This window comes from Lynx rufus, unplaced genomic scaffold, assembly GCF_022079265.1.
Source record: "Lynx rufus isolate CCGP_SWC_20201006 ecotype Redwood Valley unplaced genomic scaffold, mLynRuf1.p SCAF_1, whole genome shotgun sequence".
Classification (NCBI taxonomy): domain Eukaryota; kingdom Metazoa; phylum Chordata; class Mammalia; order Carnivora; family Felidae; genus Lynx; species Lynx rufus.
This window is the reverse complement of record NW_025814823.1, coordinates 111,569,218-111,591,647: the sequence shown is the minus strand read 5'-3', so window position 1 is coordinate 111,591,647 and position 22,430 is coordinate 111,569,218. Positions and strand designations below refer to the sequence as shown.

The 22,430-nt window shown below is 43.1% G+C and overlaps 1 protein-coding gene across 1 annotated transcript in view; it reads right to left on the bottom strand.

Moving 5' to 3' along the window:
* PCBD2 (pterin-4 alpha-carbinolamine dehydratase 2) overlaps positions 1 to 22,430 on the bottom strand; it is a 52,914-nt gene that overhangs the window by 28,915 nt on the left and 1,569 nt on the right. Inside the window, exon 2 of the mRNA XM_047084877.1 lies at positions 20,341 to 20,472. Coding sequence (XP_046940833.1) covers positions 20,341 to 20,472 — 132 coding nt within the window. The remainder of the gene's footprint in view (positions 1 to 20,340; positions 20,473 to 22,430) is intronic.

Genomic DNA, 22,430 nt, shown 5'->3' with positions numbered 1-22,430 from the left:
TAAACAAAGAAAGAGACTCAATTTTTAACTCAACAGCAGAGATGGTCATTCAAAGGTCTAAAACATTCCGAAACAGAAAGTCAATCCACATCTTGAATTATTCCGCAACCCTTCAAAATAACAGATTCAAGTGAGATAAGAACTTTGGCCTTAGGGCAGGAGCCTGGCCCTGGAAGGATGGCCTCCTTCCTCTGTTAAGTCTGAGCAGGTTCCTTCACTTCCCTGCTTTGACCATGACCAAACTGGGTTACAACACCTAACCCTGCAAGGCTGCTGAAAAGCTTCAATGTAACAATCTACATTATCTCACAGGTCTCTAACAGAAAGCGTCTACCACCTACTAGAAGCACAAATACTCCTTAGTTCATAAAATTTTTTGTGACTCTCCAAACTCGCAAGGACAACTGATGTTGCTACATTTCAGGTAAATCATGCAACATTAAGAGCTACCTATTCAGGGGCACCTGGGTGGCTCAGCTGGTTAAGCGTCAGACTTTGGCTCAGGTCATGATCTCGCGGTTTGGGAGTTCAAGCCCGGAGAGCCCAGAATTGGGCTCTGTGCTGACAGCTCAGAGCTGGGCACCTGCTTCGGAATCTGTGACTCCCTCTCTCTCTGCCCCTCTCCCACTCACGCTGTCACTTTAGATGTCTCTCAAAGGATAAATAAATGTTAAAAAAAAAAAAAGTTACCTATACAGAATGAACTTAAAGCAACATTTTTCGTCTCATCAAAATTTGTGAAAATAATTCCTGGAAAATGTATCCAGTAAATTTTTAAACTTTCCTACCTATAACCAGCAAGTTATTTTTTTTTTAAGTCATCCAAAAGTGCTAGACCGGTAATCACAGAAAAGGGAAAAACAAAACAAAAAACATATCTGGGATTAAAAGAATTGTCTTGAGGGACACCTGGGGGGCTCAGTTGGTTGAGCGTCCGACTCTTGATTTTGGCTCAGGTCATGATCCCAGCATCATGAGATCGAGCCCCACATCAGACTCTGTGCTGAGCATGGAGCTTGCTTGAGATTTTCTCTCTCTCTCCCCTTCTGCCCCTCTTCCTGATCGCACACTCTCTTAAAAAAAAAAAAAAAAAGACTGTCTTGAAACAGAAATGAATGCCTAATCTATAGCAGGTGAACAGGCCTGTGGCAGTCTCCCAGTGTGATACTTTGTGCAAGCCTGGAAGAATTTACCAAGGGCCCTCAAGACACCAAGATTCACAGAAGACAAAGTTATGGGTAGCTGAATCTGTGGAGCCAAAATTCTAAATGCTAAGCTCAGTCTCTCATTATTGGAGGCAATTTACTACAGACGCCACAAGTAGCCCATTTCTTTCTCTGATACTTCAAAAGTGCAACCTGAACAACAACACAATCTTTGCTGTTTTTCTGGGAAGTGCACCATGGCATTAGAGTTCATCCCAGCATACACAAATACTTAGTGGCCAAAAACACCAGTCACTGTTACGAACCATCTGTGTCCAAGACTAAGGAAATGAGGGAGGGGGAAAGTCCCTGGTGAGAAAGGATTTTAGGTAATAACCTGTAGGAGACAAAGAGATGAAAAATACAACTCTCTGGGGCTAAGGGCACTGCTAGGATCACCTATGGTGAACCCAATGAACGGATCTCATGTATTCCAAATACACCTAGATCTATCTAAGTTAAAAAACAAAAACAAAAACAAAACAAAACAAAACAAAAACTAGGTAACACTGGCCTGGGTACTGTGGGAAATGTACACAAGCACAACCAGAGTCTCTGCCCTCAAGGTGTTCCTACCTCAGATGGGGGGAGACAAAGGTGAGTAGCTACATTTCTCTGTTGCATGATCTAATGTGAACTTAGTCACATGCTAATTCTGCCACTGGTTCCTTGTGAAGGTGAGCAAACCATTTCAGTCCCAAGCCCTGGTTGCCTCATCTCTTCTAGCTCTACCGTTCATGGATTCGACAACCAAACAAAGCTGAAAGAACACCACAAACAAGATAACCCAGGGGCTGAAATCAAAATGGAAGAACAAACAAGAGACTAACGCTTATGGCTATAAAGATCTGTATAAGGCACATGAGCTCGCCTTCCTGTCCAGGCTGGCCTGCACCCCAATATTATCCAAGCCATCCTTACTACAGTCATGGATGACATCCATGCCACTTAATACAGTGGTCATCCTTTGGTATTACTTGAGATTCTCAGCAGAACTGATCCCTCTCTCCCTTTTAAAACATCATCTTCTTGGGGCGCCTGGGTGGCGCAGTCGGTTGAGCGTCCGACTTCAGCCAGGTCACGATCTCGCGGTCCGTGAGTTCGAGCCCCGCGTCAGGCTCTGGGCTGACGGCTCAGAGCCTGGAGCCTGTTTCCGATTCTGTGTCTCCCTCTCTCTCTGCCCCTCCCCCGTTCATGCTCTGTCTCTCTCTGTCCCAAAAATAAATAAACGTTGAAAAAAAAAAATAAATAAATAAAACATCATCTTCTTTAGGATTCTGTGATACAACACTGACCTCATTTTCTTCCTATTTCACTAATAATAATAAGTCTTTCTCAGTTTTCTGCCAGCTCCTCCTCTTCCCTCCAACTCCTAAAATGGACTGAGTCCTGAGCCCTCTTCTCACCTCACACCACAGTTTCTGCCTAAGTGGTCTCATCTATTACCCTGGTTTTTTTCCACACATACCTGAAACTCTCCAGTTATGCACAACCCAGACCTTTACTCTAAGTTCCTAACTCAGACATAAAACTATCTTCTTGAAGTCTCCCAGCAATTCACAATTAACAATGTTCAAACCAGAAATCTTGATCCCAGCACCCCCATCTCGTTCCCCTTCCACACTTCCCCAGCTTAATTAAGGCCACTTGTGACCACCCAGTTCCTCAGGTCCTAAATCTGGAAATCATTTTTAACACTCCCTACTCTTCTTCCTCACCACCCATCACCACCCCTCCAGAGTCACAGGATCCTGGGTTTTCTCTTTAGAAGAGCTGTGTGTGGCAGCCCTGGTTCCTGCTCATATAAGCTCCTAAATACAGCTCCAACCTCTATAGCACTCTGCTGGCCCTCTGTCACTGCCCCAGTCCACAGTCTCCTGTTGGGTCCACCTTAATAGTGAGATCTCACCTGGATGAATACACAGCCTCCTTACTATTCTCCTCCTGTCGTGTTTGCTTCCCACCCCTTTCCACTCCATCCTCTAAGTTCTCTCACTGGCCCTTTTAAGAAAAGGTCTCAATCCTTCGCCCACCCACCTACTTCCACTTCCAAAAGAGAGTCTTGCAATAGCCCTCACGCTTCCCGTAATACCTCACACTCACCCCTCTAGTCCTCTCCCCTCCATCTTTGCATGCTACTATCATGGCGCATGTGCGTGTTGTTGCAGATGCTTTCAAGCGCCAGTGCCAAAAAGAGAGGCAAATGCTACCTTCTGATAAGACTGTGGTCCAAATTCATCACCCGGTTTCTCAGTGTGATGATGAAGCATAGTTATGCTGGTGATTTGAAATCAGTGATGACCACATCAATGGGAAAAGTGTGAACCTCACTAGCAGGACAAATTGGTGAGGAGTGATCAGGCCTACAATCGATGTTCAACACAAAGATCTACAAAAATGGCTGAATAACCTGCTCCCATCTCTTTGATTTCATTATACTGACAACCTCAGCCAGCATCATGGGTCATTAAGAATGAAGGGGGGGGGGGCGGCGCCTGGGTGGCTCAGTCGGTTTAAGCGGCCAACTTCGGCTCAGGTCATGATCTCGAGGTCCGTGAGTTCCAGCCCCGAGTCAGGCTCTGTGCTGACAGCTCAGAGCCTGGAGCCTGTTTCAGATTCTGTGTCTCCCTCTCTCTGACCCTCCCCTGTTCATGCTCTGTCTCTCCCTGTCTCAAAAATAAATAAAACGTTAAAAAAAAAAAGAACGAAGAGGGGCGCCTGGGTGGCTCAGTGAGTTGAGTGTCCGACTTCGGCTCAGGTCATGATCTCGCAGTCTGTGAGTTCGAGCCCCACGTCGGGCTCTGTGCTGACAGCTCAGAGCCTGGGGCCTGCTTCAGATTCTGTGTCTCCCTCTCTCTCTGCCCCTCCCCCACTCATGCTCTGTCTCTCTCTCTCTCTCTGTCAAAAATAAATAAACATTAAAAAAAAAAAGAATCAAGAAGAAAACACAGGAGGGAAAATCCTGGGATCCTTTTCCTAGGAATATAATACAAGTGTGCAAATAAAATGCCTCAATGAACAAAGGGGAAAAAAAAGAAAGAAAATGTATCAGCTTCCTTAAAGAGACCTTCCATGATGGCTGTCCTCAAACTTAATTAGGTCTTAACCTTTATTCTTCCTCATAACATCTTTTCTATTGGAGAGGCAGCATCCATGCTGGCAAATGTTTTGAGACTGCCTGAGGTCAAATCCTAAATTCTAGTGCTTACTACCTGTGGAGTTTAGGGAAAGTCCCTCAATCTAAACCTCAGTTTCCTCATCTGTAAAATGAGGAACACAGTCTCTACTTCACAGGGTTTTGTAAAGATTAAGTGGATACATGTAGTGTCCTTATAACATAGTGCCTGGCCCAAGGTTTAAGCATTAAGCATTAGCTACTAGGATTTTCCTTCATGAAACTTACCATACTTTGCAATTATATATTCATTGCTTTGTTTATGCTCTTCCTCCACTACTATATCTAGTATGCTCCATGAAAATGGGGACGACATCTGCTCTACTCACCAATGCACCCCCAGTGTCTAGTATAGTGCCTAGCCTACAGTAAGTGCATAGTAATTGCTTAGGAGTGCTATGTGCATAAGTGTCAGGAAAAACTTTCTAGAAGTGGGTGAGATGTGGACATACTGGGGTAGGATACATGGGATGAAACAAAGGAGGGGAAGAACAGTTTAAATAAAGGTAGAAAAGAACTGAACCAAGATGCTGGGTGTCTTGGCTCCAGTTCGAGCATGGCCACTGTTTCGTGTTCCCTCCATCTGAACCTCGGTTTCCCCACTTCTTCAATGACGGGGATGACTAGGTGACCTCTCAGGTATCTTACAGTTCTAATCTCTAACAGAGGAAAGAGGCCTTTGGCAGAGAAGTAATGAGAGGTAAGTTTAGGGCCAGACTGTCAGCAGCTTTGAAAACCTGTGAGAAGATGATGTCTTGTAAGATATAACAGGAAGGAAACAGGATTTTCTGAGCAGAGACCAATTTAGTCACAACAAAGCAGCATGGAGAGCAATCAAAGCAGGAAGCACCTAGAAGTAAAAGACTATTAGAAATCTCCTAAAGGGGGGGCGCCTGGGTGGCGCAGTCGGTTAAGCGTCCGACTTCAGCCAGGTCACGATCTCACGGTTCGTGGGTTCGAGCCCCGTGTCAGGCTCTGGGCTGATGGTTCGGAGCCTGGAGCCTGTTTCCGATTCTGTGTCTCCCTCTCTCTCTGCCCCTCCCCCGTTCATGCTCTGTCTCTCTCTGTCCCAAAAATAAATAAACGCTGAAAAAAAAAAAAAAAAAAAGAAATCTCCTAAAGGGGACACCTGGGTGACTCAGTCAGTTGAGCATCCAACTCTTGATTTCAGCTCACGTCATGATCTCACAGTTTGGTTTGTGAGTCGAGCTCCGTGCTGACAATGTGGACCCTACTTGGGATTCTCTCTCTTTCTCTCTCTCTCTCTCCCTCTCCGTCTCTCTCTCTGCCCCATCCCACTCGTGCAGTCACTCTCTCTCTCAAAATAAACAAACTTGAAAGAAAGAAAGAAAGAGAAAAAGGAAAGAGAAAAGAAAAGAAAAGAAAAGAAAAGAAAAGAAAAGAAAAGAAAAGAAAAGAAAAGAAAAGATCTCCTACAGGAACTCAAGGGGGAGACCAGGTGAACCCAGAGCAGAGCACAGTCTTGGTGAATGTCAATGAGTTCTTATTAAGTAATCACTAAGATAAACTCTTCAGTTACAGGTCTAGGTGCTTGAGACAAAGGTGGTACAAGCAAGTTGGAGGAAAGAAGGTTGAGTCTGCCTCAGATACTCCAAACCTGAAACAACACTAAACCCAGGGGAGACAGCACAAGGACCCACCTTTCCAATCTTCAGTCCAGCTCACTGAACCAAACTTAGGGCCCTCATTTCCCATCGCTCATTACAAATAAGATGTACCCTCTTTTCCCTGTCCTTGACCTATGCCACCAGCTAACCCTCCCTTAGCTCCTTCCCTCAAAAAACCTATCAGACCTTTGTTTGTTTGTTTTGTTACCTGTTGACCACCTTCCTCCAATTCTCTCTTCCCCTGCTCTGATAACAGGTCTGATCTCTTTTTCTGTAAGTCCTTCTGTTTTTCAGATTCCACATATAAATGAGATCATACAGTATTTGTCTTTTTCTTATTTCACTTAGTATAATGCCCTCAGGTGGTAAAATTTCCTCATTTTTTATGATTGAATAATATTCTGCTGTAATATATACTTTTTTTTTATTTAGCTTAATTGGTTTGTCTACTTGGTTTGTCTTTTTTTTTCCTTTGTTCATTTTGTTCCTTAAATTCCATGTTTGAGTGAAATCATATGGTGTCTCCTCTGACTTACTTCACTTAGCATTATACTCCCTAGTACCATCCATGTTGTTGTAAATGCCAAGATTATGTCTGAATAATATTCCATTGTGTGTGGGTATGGGTGTGTGTGTGTGTGTGTGTGTGTGTGTATATATATACATATATACACACACATATATACGCATGTGTATATATACGTGTGTGTATACGTGTGCATATGTGTATTATGTGTATATATACGTGTGTGTGTATATACACACACAACACACATATACAGACATGTATATACCACATCTTTTTCATCCATTCATTTATGAGTGGATGCCTGGACTCCTTCTATAATTTGGCTATTTTAAATAATGCTTCAATAAACACAGGAGAGCAAAGATCCTTTCAAATTAGTGTTTCTGCATTCTTTGGGCAAATACCCAGTAATGCTATTACTGGAGCATAGGGCAGTTCTATTTTTAATTTTTTGAGGAAAATCCATACTGTTTTCCACAGTGACTGCAACAGTCTGGTTCCCACCAGCAATGCAAGAAAGTTTCCCCTTCTCCATATCCTTGCCAACACGTGTTGTTTCTTGTGTTGTTGATTTTAACCATTATGATAGGTATGAGATGATATCTCATCATGGTTCTGAATTGTATTTTCCTGATGACGAGTGATGTTGAGCATCTTTTCATATGTCTGCTGGCCATCTGGATGTCTTCTTGGGAGAAATGTATGTTCACGTCTCCAGCCCATTTTTTAATTGGATTATTTGTTTTGGGGTGTTGAGATTTATAAGGTCTTTATGTATTTTGGATACTAACCCTTTTTTGGGTATATCATTTGCAAATATCTTCTCCCATTTAGTAGGTTGTCTTTTGGTTTTGGTGATTGTTTCCTCCACTGTGAAGAAGCTTTTTATTTTGATGAAATCCCAATAGTTTATCTTTGCCTTTATATGCCTTGCCTCAAGAGACATACCTAGAAAAATGTTGGGGCGCCTGGGTGGCTCAGTCGGTTAAGTGTCTGACTTCACTTCAGGCCAGGATCTTGTGGTTCATGAGTTCAAGCCCCGCATCAGGCTCAGAGCCTGGAGCTTGCTTCAGATTCTGTATCTCCCTCTTTCTCTGTCCTTCCCCCATTCGCTGTCTCTCTCTCTCTCAAAAATAAACATTAAAAAAAAAAACTGTAGAAAAATGTTGCTTCACAGCACTCTCAACAATAGCCAAATTATGGAAAGAGCCTAACTGTCCATCAACTGATGAATGGATAAAGAAATTGTGGTTTATATACACAATGGAGTACTATATGGCAGTGAGAAAGAACGAAATATGGCCCTTTGTAGCAACGTAGATGGAACTGGAGAGTGTGATGCTAAGTGAAATAAGCCATACAGAGAAAGACAGATACCATATGGTTTCACTCTTATGTGGATCCTGAGAAACTTAACAGAAACCCATGGAGGAGGAGAAGGAAAAAAAAAAAAAAAAAAAAGAGGTTAGAGTGGGAGAGAGCCAAAGCATAAGAGACTCTTAAAAACTGAGAACAAACTGAGGGTTGATGGGGGGTGGGAGGGAGGGGAAGGTGGGTGATGGGTATTGAGGAGGGCACCTTTTGGGATGAACACTGGGTGTAGTATGGAAACCAATTTGACAATAAATTTCATATATTGAAAAAAAAATGTTGCTTCAGCCAATTTCAGAGAAATTACTGCTTGTGCTCTCTTCCAGGATTTTAACGGTTTCAGGTCTCACATTTAGGACTTTAATCCATTTTTAGTTAATTTTTGTGTATGGTGAAAGAAAGTGGTCCAGTTTTCCCAACATCATTTGTTGAAGAAACTGGTTTTTTTCCCATTGGATATTCTTGCCTCTTTTGTCAAAGATTAAGTTACCATATAATCACATGGGTTTGTTTCTGGGCTTTCTATCCTGTTCCATTGATCTATGGGTCTGTTTTGATGCCAATACCATACTGTTTTAATTAGTACAGCTTTGTAGTAGAACTTGAAATCTGGAATTGTGATACCTTCAGCCTTTTTCAAGATTTTTTTGACTAATCAGGGTCTTTTGTGGTTCCACACAAATTTAGCATTATTTGTTCTAGTTCTGCGGGAAAAATGCTGTTGTTTGTTTTGTTTTGTTTTAAATAAGCTCCATGCCCAGTGTGGGGCTTGAACTCATGACCCGGAGATCAAGAGTTTCATGTTCTACCAACTGAGCCAGCCAGGTGTCCCTAATGCTGCTGGGTCTTTTGATAGGGATTACATTAAATCTGTACATTGCTTTGGGTAGTATGGACATTTTAACAATATTTGTTCTTCCAATCCAAGACCGTGGAATGTCTTTCCATTTGTTGTGTCATCTTCAATTTCTTTCATCAGTGTTTTATAGCTTATATAGTACACGTCTTTCACTTCCTTGGTTAAGTATATTCCTAAGTATTTTATTATTTTTGGTGCAACTGCAAATGGGACTTTCTTAATCTCTCTGTTGCGTCATTTTTGGTGTATAGAAATACAAAAGATTTCTACACATTGATTTTGTATCATACGACCTTACTGAATTTATCAGTTCTAGCAATTTTTTGGTGGAATCTTCAGAGTTTTCTATATATAATACCACAACTTCTTTACCCATTCATCCATCAATGGACACTTAGGTTGCTTCCGTGTCTCAGTTATTGTAAGTAATGGGGCTATGAACGTACGGTTGCAGAGAGCTGAGTCAGTGTTTTCATTTCCTTTGGATATATTCCCAGAATATATGTTATTGGATCACATGGCAGTTCTATTTTTAATTTTTTGAGGATGCCCCACGCTATAAAGAGGCTACATCAACCTATCAGACTTTTAAGGACCAACTCAAAACTCCCCTTCTCCAGGCAGCCATGCTGGAGTATGCCTCCTTCAGTTCATTAGTACTTCACATTCTAGTGCCTGATCAACATTAACAATTTGCAACTACGTGGATGGAACTAGAAGGGATTATGCTAAGTGAAATTAGTCAGTCAGAGAAAGCAAAATATCATATGACTTCACTCATATGAGGACTTTAAGAGAACAGATGAACACAACGGAAGGGAAGCAAAAATAATATAAAAACAGGGTGAGGGACAAAACAGAAGAGACTCTTAAATATGGAGAACAGAGGTTTGCTGGAGGGGTTGTGGGAGGGGGGATGAGCTAAATGGGTAAGGGGCATTAAGGAATCTACCCCTAATTGTTGCACTATATGCTAACTAACTTGGATGTAAATTTTTTTTAAAAATAAAATAAAATAAATAAATAATAAAAATAAAAATAAATAAGATTTAAAAAAAAAGAATTTAAGATCAGCTATCTCACACAATTCAAATGTGCCACCTCCCCAACAAAACTGGAAGGTCGTGGGCGGCTGGCTGGCTCAGTTGATAGAGCATGCAACTCTTGATCTAAGGGTTGTGAGTTTGAGCCCTACAATGGGTGGAGAGACTGCTTAAAAATAAAATCTTTAGGGGCGCCTGGGTGGCTCAGTCAGTTGGGCATCTGACTTCAGCTCAGGTCATGATCTCACGGTCCATGAGTTCAAGCCCCACATCAGGCTCTGTGCTGTCAGTTCAGAGCCTGGAGCCTGCTTCGGATTCTGTGTCTCCCTCTCTCTCTGCCCCTCCCCTGCTCGTGCTCTCTCTCTCTCTCTCTAAAATAAACAAACATAAAAAAAAATTTAAAAATACAAAATATTGGGGCGCCTGGGTGGCTCAGTTGGTTAAGCATCCAACTTCAGCTCAGGTCATGATCTCACGGTTCGTGAGTTCAAGCCCCACATCAGGCTCTGTGCTGACAGCTCAGAGCCTGGAGCCTGCTTCTGATACTGTGTCTCCCTCTCTCTCTGCTCCTCCCCCACTCATGCTCTGTCTCCCTCCTTCAAAAATAAATTTTAAAACATTTTAAAAAATACAAAATATAAAATAAAATCTTTAGGGGGGCAGCTAGTGGCTCAGTTGACTAAGCGTCTGACTCTTGGTTTTGGCTCAGGTGGTGTTCTCAGGGTTTCATGAGTTTGAGTCCTGCATCGGGCTCTGCTCTGACAGTGCAGAGCCTGCTTGGGATTCTCTCTCTCTCTCTCTCTCTCTCTCTCTCTCTCTCTCTCTGCCCTTGCCCTACACAACACTGTCTCTGCATCTCTCAAAATAAATAAACTTTAAAAAATTAAAAATAAAATAAAATCTTAAAAAAACACACACAAAAAAACTGGAAGGACTTCTGGGCAGAAACGGAATCATGTACTTCTTTTACACTGTCCTTCCACGCTCAGAGTGGAGCTAGTCCCTCAGTGGTTGCCAGCTCAAAACCTGGCTACATTCACTGATCCCACCACAGGTAGGCTCTGTGGCTCTTGGTGGGAAGACCATGTGGCTCCCTACCTGACCCTGACTGGGTCTGCTCCAAGTGCCCAGTATGTGTCCACAGCCAGGGCCGCAACGGCTGAGGACAGGGCATTTCAAATCAAACTGATGAATGATATGGTAGAAGGCCACAATCCTGTCTTGCTGGTTGAGAGCATAGGAGCAAACAGATTCATTAGTGGCGTTTGCTGTTTTGATAGGATTGACTTTAACGATACAATAAATGACCTCTGATTGCTCAACAGTGATTCCTGGGTTACTCTTAAACAAGTACAGCTTTGTTTGTTTTAGCTGGTGAATAGTGCCTTTCTCAGGGAAGTGTTGTCAAACCCATTTAAAGTAGAAAGTAATCCAACAGGTAGTCCTTGGAAAAAAGATATCTCCTAGGAAAAAATAAAAGTAAAAACAGAAACAACTTTCTGTATCACAGTAGGATCTAAAAATGTTGCTGTAGGAATCAGAGATGTGAGCTGACACCCACTGTGACATGACCCAGTATGACCAAAAGCAATCCCGCCATCTCAGTCAGCTCCAGGGTCCTTCTGTGAAATTCAATGGATTAGTTAAAATGGCCCATTCCAACCTGGATCAGAAGGGCAAGGCAATATGACGGTTAATTATCTGCAAAACGTGGGAGACCATGTACTGGTCTGTTTTGTTTACGAGGGTATAGGAAAAAGAGCAGAACACAAAGAGCTTCAAGCCACGGAAGAGGCCCCTCACCCACCTGTCCACACTGGTGGGCTGAATCCCTCCTGAGGGCAGAGGGCAAGTGGTCACAGCACACCCCCAGCCACAGAAACAGGAGTGTGCCATTGTATTTGCTGCTACGGAGAACTGACTAGCTGTTAAGGCCGCTCCTTCACGCACCCCCAGATCCATTTTTGAAAAAGCTGAATTTAAGTTTCTATGTCACAGCCCTAATGCACCAAAACTCTGACAGAACTCTTGCTTTGCAAACCTGAACACTGTTTTCAATGGGCTGCTATGCTCAAGAAAAACAGAAACAGAACAGAGCAAGACCAAAATACATTGAAGTTATTATTTAAGGCCTCCTTTAAATTATTTTCTGTAATTATTGAGCCAGCAGTCCATTGTTATTAATTCATATTCAACTTGTTTAAGCGGTCCCAGTAACACAGGCGGAAAACAAATGCCTCGGTAATTTCCTAACTTTTGAGTGTTATTTTCTTGTCAGTTAAATTTAAAGCAACCCATTTCTGACCACATTATACCAAGTTAATCTCATCTAAAGTGCTTCACAAACCCTAACAGCTATGCTAAGGTTTTATACTAATGAAAGCAATTTACATGAATGAAATTTATGTCAATGTATTTCATGAAAAATTTTTTATTTTATAATAATTATAGTAGTTATATGATAACATCTGTTGATATTCACAGTCTAAAGCTGGCAAAGATTTAAACCCACAACCTTTTCCATGCATCATGTACATTATCTGTGAAAAGCAATAAAAAAAAGCAATGAATGCATTAATCATACCAATATCATCTGCAAAGCATAAATCTGAAATACCTTTCACGTCAGCTCTAACTGCTTTTTATTTTTTACACACCTGATTTTACGCCATCTGTAAAAGGGCAAGACAAAGACTGCTGAGGAAATTATATTTCTTGGCTGTTTGACTTTCACAAAATACTCAGGCTAAGTTCTGTAAACAGAAGATTTACTATACGACGAAGAAAAGCGATGCAGTTAAAAGTCCATTTTTATTAAAAGGCGGTGTAGTGGGCACGGCATTTTCACACTGCACTGTGGTGTCACATTTGCATTTTTGACACCTGTTTTACATTTCCCCTTGTCTATTACATGTGTTTTTACAAATACACATCAGGTCTAAACCTAGTTTATTAGATAAACAGCAGAAGCAAGACTCCAAATGATACCATCTTAGGCTCGAATCTCCCTACCCTGAAGGGCACCGACCCTGGTGTCCCAGCCACCGCCTGACAACATCGGCATCATCCTGCCCCTGGCTCCCTGGAAACCCAGGAAAAACTCCAAAGCGAACACTAACATGGAAATACCACACCGATATTTTAATTAGCTCCTCAAATGTTAGGTAAAGTTTGCTGAAATGTGTCTCTCCTCTCCATTCCAGTGGTAATGAAGGACACTTCCTCAGGTTTCTAGTCAGCTGTGGCTACAAAGCCTCTCAGTGGGCACAAGTTAAGCACAAGCTACTATGTGGGGTAAGCAGGTAGGTTTTCACTCTACCTGGCCCCCAGACACAAACATATTACCCTCTGTGTTAAAAGCAAAGGACACTCTCTAACCTACATGATGCCTCAGTCTCAGGAACATCCTCCTGGGAGTGTTTCCCTACTCTCAACAGGCAGAACAAGTATCCACCTTCAAGAGTCGTCAGATGTGACATTTATATTATTGCAGTGCTGACTCAGAACTTTGATGTGCACCAGGTTCTGGCTTATGATAATGAGCAACGCAACCTGAATTAATTTGTTCACAATGAGAACTGGTAAGAGTCCTGTCCCACTGAGAACTGTTAAGATTTTCATTAACAGTTGTCTTTGTTCTGGTATCATCAAGCTTCTGACTTCACTAAGTGTTTCAAAATGTTAACCATGAGCCTATTATCAAATTCCTCAATAAAACATTTTTATAAAGTAAGTTCAGCAACAGTAATTTTCAAGTGCTCTATGGCAAGAGCGAGCAGGCAGGAGCTCGGGGGCACAGGAAGGGGAACATTTTACAAACCCCAAACTCACATATGGTGCTTAGTGCCGCTGGATGCACGAAATGGGGTTCCCTGGCACCACCACTCTCATGGCCCAGGCCATTCAGAGGGGAGTGGCCCTCCCCACTCCCCACTCTCTTGATGGCAGCAGTCACAGCAACCAAATGTGATGAACGAGATGTCAAAGACGTGAGGCTTGGATCCTGCCTGCAAGCCGTACCTGTGACACGCCATTAAACTGAAAAGGGCCATTTTCCGTAGGTCAAACTGGCTGAGTGTCCACCAGTTCATATGATTCGTTCTAACAAAATCAAATGCTTCGAGTGCGGGTCCGCTGGAGGAAGAAGAGACAAGGTACAGGAGCTCCTCCAGGAATGCAGGGAATCACAGTTCTTTCTCACAAAGCTCAGTTCCTTTCCCCAGTCAACTGGAAACCCCTTGGATCCTCCACCTGGAATTCTCCGTTCGCTCAAAAGATACCAAACCAGGCCAGGTGTCCCACTGCCACTGCTTACCTATTCCTGATACTAAGCTTCTTTCCATACTGAACAAGGGTGGGAGAACGGGGACAGCCCTCCCAGGGGGTTGTGCTGCCCAGCCAGCCCTGGAGGGCTCCACCTGCTGGCTTCTGGAGAAGCTGTTTCCTGGGTTCCAAAGGCTCACCTCCTGCACCCACTTCCACAGCTTCAAACTGTGCCTCATTTGTAAGCTACCGACTTGCCCACACACACGACAACGCCTAACAAAATTTACCTTTACGGGACACTCACACCCGCATTTCTAACTGACATTCTCTTCTTTCAACACAGTCGCCCCTGCAGTTGCCAAACACCTAAGAGTCAGTTTGTCTATCACTTAGAGGCCTCTCCCTCCTTAAGTCTACATGAACAGAAAAAAGGCAAAACGCCCTTACAAATGCTCACCCCACCCTGTGTGAGTCCAAGCACTCCAAGTATGGAAACTTCCGGCCTCACGTCCTGGCACTGCTATGCTCTGACCCCTCAAGGAGTCTCACCATGCCTGTCATGCTGACCACCAACTCTCAACACGCAGCGGCTCGGGGCGACCCACCCCAGGGAAGCACAGCAGCTATCAGCAACAGAAACCTATGGCCACGTCATCCACCGACGCAGCTAGAATCCCTTGGGTATTCTGCATTTATAGTCTCTAAATATTTGCACCTGCCTCAGCTATTAACATGAATGTGGACTACTTGGAACTGACCATATCCTAGAATAAAACTACTAAGAAAAAAAAAAGTTCTAATATATTTTGCTTTCTACTTATTACTATGGTAAAATCTACAATAACCCAAGCTTTGAGCAATAGGTTTTTCACCCAGGGTCACTAAAAATCTTTCTCAAACGTATGATTCATTTTCTATGGTAATAAAAGAAATGAATTCTAAAGCAAACTGGTAACACCATTTTACACACTCTGCATAAGCAAACCATTTAAAAACTGTAACACCTAACCTAATGTAACCTTACTCCTGAAGATTTATTTAAGTAAAAAGACTATACAGAGACCTGAAAAATGTTCGTAACCTACTAAGAGGATTAAAAAGAATGTAATTTTACCTGTATGTTCAGCCAAGAGTTTTTTTAAATATATGCTAACACTCAGTGTGGGCTGAACTGTGTTAAGGGAGAGAGGGGACCAGTTCTGAGAGCAGCTCACTCCGTTTACAGAGTTGAGGACACACGGCGAAGCCATGGGGAGGTACTGCCACTGGCAGGAGGGCACAGACCACAGCACGCCTCCCAAACTCTCACTAAGGGCGGGGCTGCTTGAGCAAGGGAGACATCATCTCATCAAGGTGTGCCTGGGGCACATGGAAATGCCCACTCGCAACAGAATATTCTAGGCCAACATCCTCATATATCCATTTTGCATCCATGGAGCACAGTATCTAGAAGATAAATTTCTAGATTAGACAATGGGTATGTGCATCTTAAAAGCTGATACACACCGCCCAACTGCCCTTCAGAAAAGTTATACCAACTTGACACCTCCACCTCTTCACCTCCATCACCCACATCACCTCCCTCCTTACCAGCTAGATTCCAAGCTCCAATGTACTTAATTCCTGCCTTGCACACACCCTTATTTCCCCTGCCCCTCAGTTCCTAAACTGGACTTATTTGTCACAAGTGCAGCCTTTATTAAGCCCAACTCCGTATCTACTCAAAGCCTGTGCCCAAACAGCTGAACATAGCTGGACAAAACACACAAAAATCCTCCCTTGCAACATACGACCGTAAATCTCCAGGGACACTGAAAACTGCCCTGAAACCAACCACATTCCCCTAATTAGTGGGCTGCCTTAGCCTGCAAGGTGGCTACCCCACTCTTTTTCCTATCTTCCCAGATTTCCAACACTCCTCCCACTCCTGTTCATTCCCCATTGACAACCTCACTGAAAAAACAGAAACTATCAGAAGAGATGGTTCTACCTCTACTTCCCAGGACAAATGTAGCAACCTACCTGCATCTAATATGCACACATCCTGCCTTTTCTCCTACGACAAAGGACGTACCAGGTGCCCAGTGCCTCTACTTGCCCATTCCATCCTGTGCTCTCTTGCCACCCACGTCTGTGCTCTCATCATTACCCCTGCTAACAGTTCTCAAACCAGCATCTCCATCCTGAGCTCCGATCTCACATACCCAACTGCTGACCCGGTAACACCACTTGGGGACTAGTAAGTATCTCAAACCTGCCATGTCTAAAACAGGATTCGTAACTCTGTACCCTGCCTCCCACCCTATCATCCTCAGCTCAGTAAATGACGTCCTTCACCCTCTACCTTGCACCAAAACCAAGGGACCATGCTTGCCTGACCCCTTCCCCCAGAGCCAATCTAACAATAAGTCTTGACTGTTCCTTCTTCAAAGTACATGAGGAATCCTACATTTCTCTCCACTCCACTGCTACCTCCAGAATCCCCCATCACCCCTTACCCAGCCTACCACAGTGGTGTCCCAGATGGTCTGCCTATTTCCACTCTGGCCCTCCTACTGTCTATTCATAGCAGAACAGCCTGGGAAACCTTCTTAGAACATAACCAAACCTTGGCACTTCTCTGCTTGAAATCCCAGTAGCCTTCCCACACAGACTAAAATCTAAACTCCTCACCATACAGACAAGGCTCCAGTGCTCTGGCCGCTCCCTCTCCTCAGCCTCATCTCCTACCAGTCTCTCCTTTCTGCTCACTCCAGAACACTGGCTTTCTGGCACTTCCTCAGTCAGGCCAAGATCATGCCTGCTTCAGGAATTTTGTACTCACTTTTCTCTCCTTCAGGAATGCTGTTGCTTTGGCTGAGCTCCTTCACATGATTCAGGCCTCAGATGTCCCCTCCCTAAAGAGGGCCCTCCAGACCAGACCACTCCATCTTAAACAGTGCATACACTCCTCCATCAGCCTGCATTCCAGTATCCTACTTTACGCTTCTTCATGGCACTTAGCTCTACCTGAAATGATATTATCTACTCGTGTAGATATCTTCTCCACTAGAATGGGAGCTACATGAGCTAAGAATTGTGCCTGGCACAAAGAAGATGTTTAATAAATATTTGTTGAGTTAACAAATATTACCTTTATAATAAAAATTAAGCTGATTGTTAAAATTTAACTGCATGAACAATTTCTACAATGTGAGTCAACTCTTGGCGGAGAAAGACTAGAAAAGAAGAAAACCCAGATGAGAGGAGTTACAATGGGATTTTTTTTTAATTTACAACATCCTATTTTAGTGTTTTATATTAATAAAAACCAGTATCTTTTCTGCCCTAAATAAAAGGTAAATGAGGATCTATCAGTGCAAGAGGGTCACCACTCTAAACATCACTTGTGAAAAAGAAAAAGGCGACTCCTGATGTCCGGGAGCCGGCCTGGCACTCACACCAAGGCGCTGGGGTTAAACGTGAACATCAACACCAGACAAGGCCACTCTGCTACTGTGATGGGTTCAAACAAAAACAAGACCACCCTGCAAGGTTATGTGAACACAGACAAAACGTGAACACTGTCCACACCACAAAATACCAAACACCCTCCTCTCCCAGCTAATGAATGATTTCTTTCCCAATCTCAGCTTTGGCCCCACTTTAGCCTAACTCTCCCTACTGGTAAGATGTATTCAAATACTGAAGAACAGAACTGCCCATTTCTGACAGCATCTAATCAGACTAAACCATCTTTCCAACACCATCTCCCTGAGATGCTCCGCAGCTCCCTGTGGTGTGCAATCTCCCTCACTGCAACAAGAAAATAAGCCCGGCATGCTCAACGGAGCCCAAGGTGTGTCCCTGGTGATTCTGGGCTGGTGGGCACCGACAAGTGTCATGACAACAGATGCAATTACAGGCCATTGTACATGCAGAAGTCATAAGAGACCTAGCTGGAAAACTGACCCCAGGATATAATCTCTTGTTCTCTGAATACATTCCCTGACATGGGCTGATTTTCCTGTCATGTGCCTCTTTCTCCTAAAAGCTGAGTGAATTGGGGTGGGGGGGGGCAGTTAAATAAAATGTCCCGATGAATAATGTTACAATTAATCAAGGACACCCTGCACAGCTTCCCTTCCCTCCCATATCTGAAAGTCACCCCAAGCACAGGGTTAGAGTGTGCCGGACCACTGACTCCTGGGCAGAGCCTGAGGCAACACTACTCAAGTACTTTAAGCCACATGTTCAAGCCCAATAAATTAGCCCAGGCTTAAAGAAGTCAGGCTGTACACATGTAAGAATTTTAATAAGCCTGGAAAATGCTACCTAGAGCTTATGCACGAGCTTACTGTACCAAGGGGATTCCCTGCCACCAGCCACGGAGTGCTAAGCCCCTGACAAGAGCTGTCAAGCACATGGGGCAGCAGGGACAGGGAGTCGGCGTAGTCCAGGTTTCCTCAGGAGTTGGAGACTCAGAGCAGAAGGCTGGCAGCCAGATGGATGGAGAGCAGAAAAGGGCATGGAGCTCAGCGGAGCCAACGGCATTTACTAGGAAAACATGTCGGAGGCTTCGTTCGTGGAAATCTGGTCCTCACACACCCTTCCAGAAACCAGCAAACACTGTAATCAATGTCTGCATTTATCAAATGCCTGTTTGTACCCAGTACTGTGTCAGGTACAATAGAGAGTTATTTAAGCAAACATGGTCTCTGCCTTCTAGATGCTGACACCTAATATAAACAAAAACAATAAATCTGTCCAGAGGATTACCAAACTAACTGAACAAACATGAAATAGTCAAAAGTACTGACCTTGTATAAACGCAGTGGAGTGAAAGCTGCAGGGTAAGTCATGGGAGATGACTCTCTAAAGAGGGTGGGGCCCTAATGGAACAGTTACCTTGTTAAGGCTGAGTCTCCAAGGGGGGAAGTCAGCTTTTAAGAAAAGCTGCAAGGGCTGGCTCTTGGGCTGGGGGAAAATGAGCCATTCAGAGAAGAGGGTGCAGCTTGGGGGTTGATTTAGAGACTGAAATACACGTACAGAGAGAAAGAAAACTTGACAAGCATCCAAGAAAAGTAGGGGAAATCAGTCAAACAGGTGTATGTTTCTCAATCGCTTTTACTCTGGCCCTCTTCTGATAAACATAAAAAACTCACACTATCTTTTTTTTTTTTTTTTTTTAGCTTATTTATTTATTTAGAGAGAGGGAGCACAGAGCCAGATGCAGGGCTCAAACTCACAAACCGTGAAATCATGACCTGAGCCGAAATCAAGAGACGCTTAACCGACTGAGCCACCCAGGTGCCACCCATACTACCTTTTAATATTATTTAGAATTTGAAAGGATGGGAATGCAAGCTGGTGCAGCCACTCTGGAAAACAGTATGGAGGTTCCTCAAAAAACTAAAAATAAAACTACCTTATGACCCAGCAACTGCACTACTAGGCATTTATCCACGGGATACAGGTGTGCTATTTCGAAGGGACACATGCACCCCCATGTTTATAGCAGCACTATCCACAATAGCCAAAGGATGGAAAGAGCCCAAATGTGCATCGATGGCTGAATGGATAAGGAAGATGTGGTATAACTATACAATGGAGTATTACTCAGCAATCAAAAAGAATGAAATCTTGCCATTTGCAACTACGTGGATGGAACTGGAAAGTATTATGGTAAGTGAAATTAGTCAAAGAAAGACAAAAATCATATGACTTCACTCACATGAGGTCTTTAAGAGACAAAACAGATGAACATAAGGGAAAGAAAACAAAAATAGTATAAAAACAGGGAAGGGGACAAAACAGAAGAGACTCATAAACATGGAGAACAAAGAGAGGGTTACTGGAGGGGTTTTGGGAGAGGGGATGGGCTAAATGGGTAAGGGGCACTAAGGAATCTACTCCTGAAATCATTGTTGCACTATATGCTAACTAATTTGGATGTAAATTTTAAAAAATTTTTAAAAATTTTTAAAAATAAAAAGAATATGAAAGGAAACTATATATCCTAATCAACACCAACACAATGGTTTCAGAATCTGATTTTCCAAATGACAAAAACAATTCCCTTCCCATACATCTGAGAATCACCCGGTTAGATGATAGCACCTGTCAACAAGGACAGAGCAACTGCCATTGAATTCTTGAGGAAGAGAGGATTTGGACCCTGGATCCACATGGGACCCCAAAACCAGTAGGATTAAAAAAAAAAAAAGTCACAGCCTAAGGTGACACAAACAGACGACGGCACTAGCAAGAATATGTAATTATTACCTGATTAAAATTTTTGAAGGAGAACTCTTTGTAGATGGCATCTCTCTCATTTAATTCTGACCATCCTGCTGCTTTAAGGTCATGTATAACTTGGTTCCTCTCCTCTGCAGTCAAACAGTGAACATCTGCAGCCTATGAAAAGAACACATTTAATATCTGAAATGTAGAGGTTCAGTTTAACTACAATAAACTCAAAGCTCTTTACCTTATGGAGAGATATAGGAAAGCAAATCTTAAGGGCAACAATTTGTAACCACCTTTGGCTCCTCTGTTCCAAAAAATAGACAAAAACAAGGCTAACTATATATAAAATCAGCTGTCTCCATAGAATGTTGTCTCACCACACCTTTTTGTTGCCTCAAACTTCACAATTGTGTCTCTGGTTTATTACAGATACAACCATTAACCATTAACCACTGGTCGTCTTACCAGTGACCATTACGGATGGCCAGCATTCGAGGATGTGGGAAACTCGGTAAGCACATCCATGCAAGAAAACCCTGCAAGTCCATTGTCAGGTCCAGAATTAGAACTCAGGGCTCTAAACTCCAGGTCTACTGCTCTTTGGATGGTCCCATGTCACATTAGTAGCAGCCTTCACTGCTTACTCACGTGGGTCTTAGCTCTCTGGGTTCACTATCCCCTTTCAGATCTGATGAAAAACTAACCTCCAGAGGGGAAAAAAATAAATGCACACTTAACACAGGATTTTGGATAATAACTTCTGGGAGTCCATAGATCTTCTGGATTATAGGTAAAAAGCCCTAGCCTAAGCAGAGTGAGTTTTTTCAGGGCACCAATAAAACAAATCCCTCCAGTCTGGCCAGAGCAGTGTCCAGTTTGGTCCTACTCACCCTGGTGATGAAATTCACAGACCCAGAGTTCTGTTGGTTAACAGGCCCACACTTCCCATGCTATCTGTTTTTTAATTGGAAGAACTCTAAACATCATGGCCAGAGAAAGAAGAGAAGGACACTCTAGTGGCAAGTCAGAGGAGCTTACTTCTCATTCCACCATAAATGCCTACCAATACCTCCTACCTTACCTATCTGCAGGGCTACTGATGGCTCAGGTGAGAGAGGCAATGTCACCCAGAAAGACAAAACTAATACAAGGACTCCTCATCAAATGGCAAGTGGGGGCTGAGTTGAGCCCACTTTCAGAAATCCTGAAATCTTTTATCACTGACATTGATGTGATTAAGATGGCAAAGTAAACAAACTTACTTTAAGGTAACTTATTCTAGGGCTGCCTGGTGGCTCAGTCGGTTAATCACCTGACTTTGGCTCAGGTCACGATCTCACAGATCATGAGTTCAAGCTCTGTGCTGACAGCTCAGAGACGGGAGCCTGTTTCGGATTCTGTCTCCCTCTCTTTCTACCCCTCCCCAACTCATACTTTGTCTCTCTCTTTCTCTCTCTCTCAAATAAACATTTTAAAAATGTTTTTAAAGGTAACTTATTCTAAGAAGAGAAAAAACGGTTGCTAATGAACTAATTTTCTTGTTTCTCTTCCTTGCTAGGTCAGCTACCCTTCCCCCAACTAACAAAAGAGAAAAAAATTTTAAGCTCTTAATTAAATACAAACGTTTAAAGACTTATTATGAAATCCATTTACTATTAAGAACCAAAACATCTATTCATTAGTTTTACAGTGACCCACTATAGGAGATCATGCAAAATTCTTATTAGTCACCTAAATATGTTGTCAAGTCAGATCATAATGGAAAAAAATTAAATTTTCTGTGTCCACACTGAGTAGCTGCAAAGAAAACTATTAACCATGCTGGAGGCAATGCAGCAGTCACCTGAAGTCAGTGGAACATGCTGAGCTGTTTTTGTCCACATTCTCTGCCATGCACATCTCCAGTGAAGTCGGTGGTTTGCACTCTGCGCTCACCACAGGTGTCTGCGCAAGAAGAGGGACATGTCCAGGACTGTGAAATGGAACCACGTCATCTATAACACAGATGGTCCCCCTGGAGACACACCTTCTAGAGAACCCTTTGTGGTGGACTTAATCTTTTTTTCTGCAGGAGATGGGGAGAAGGACAGGGAAAGGCATAGGATTGGGAGAGAACACACATAGGA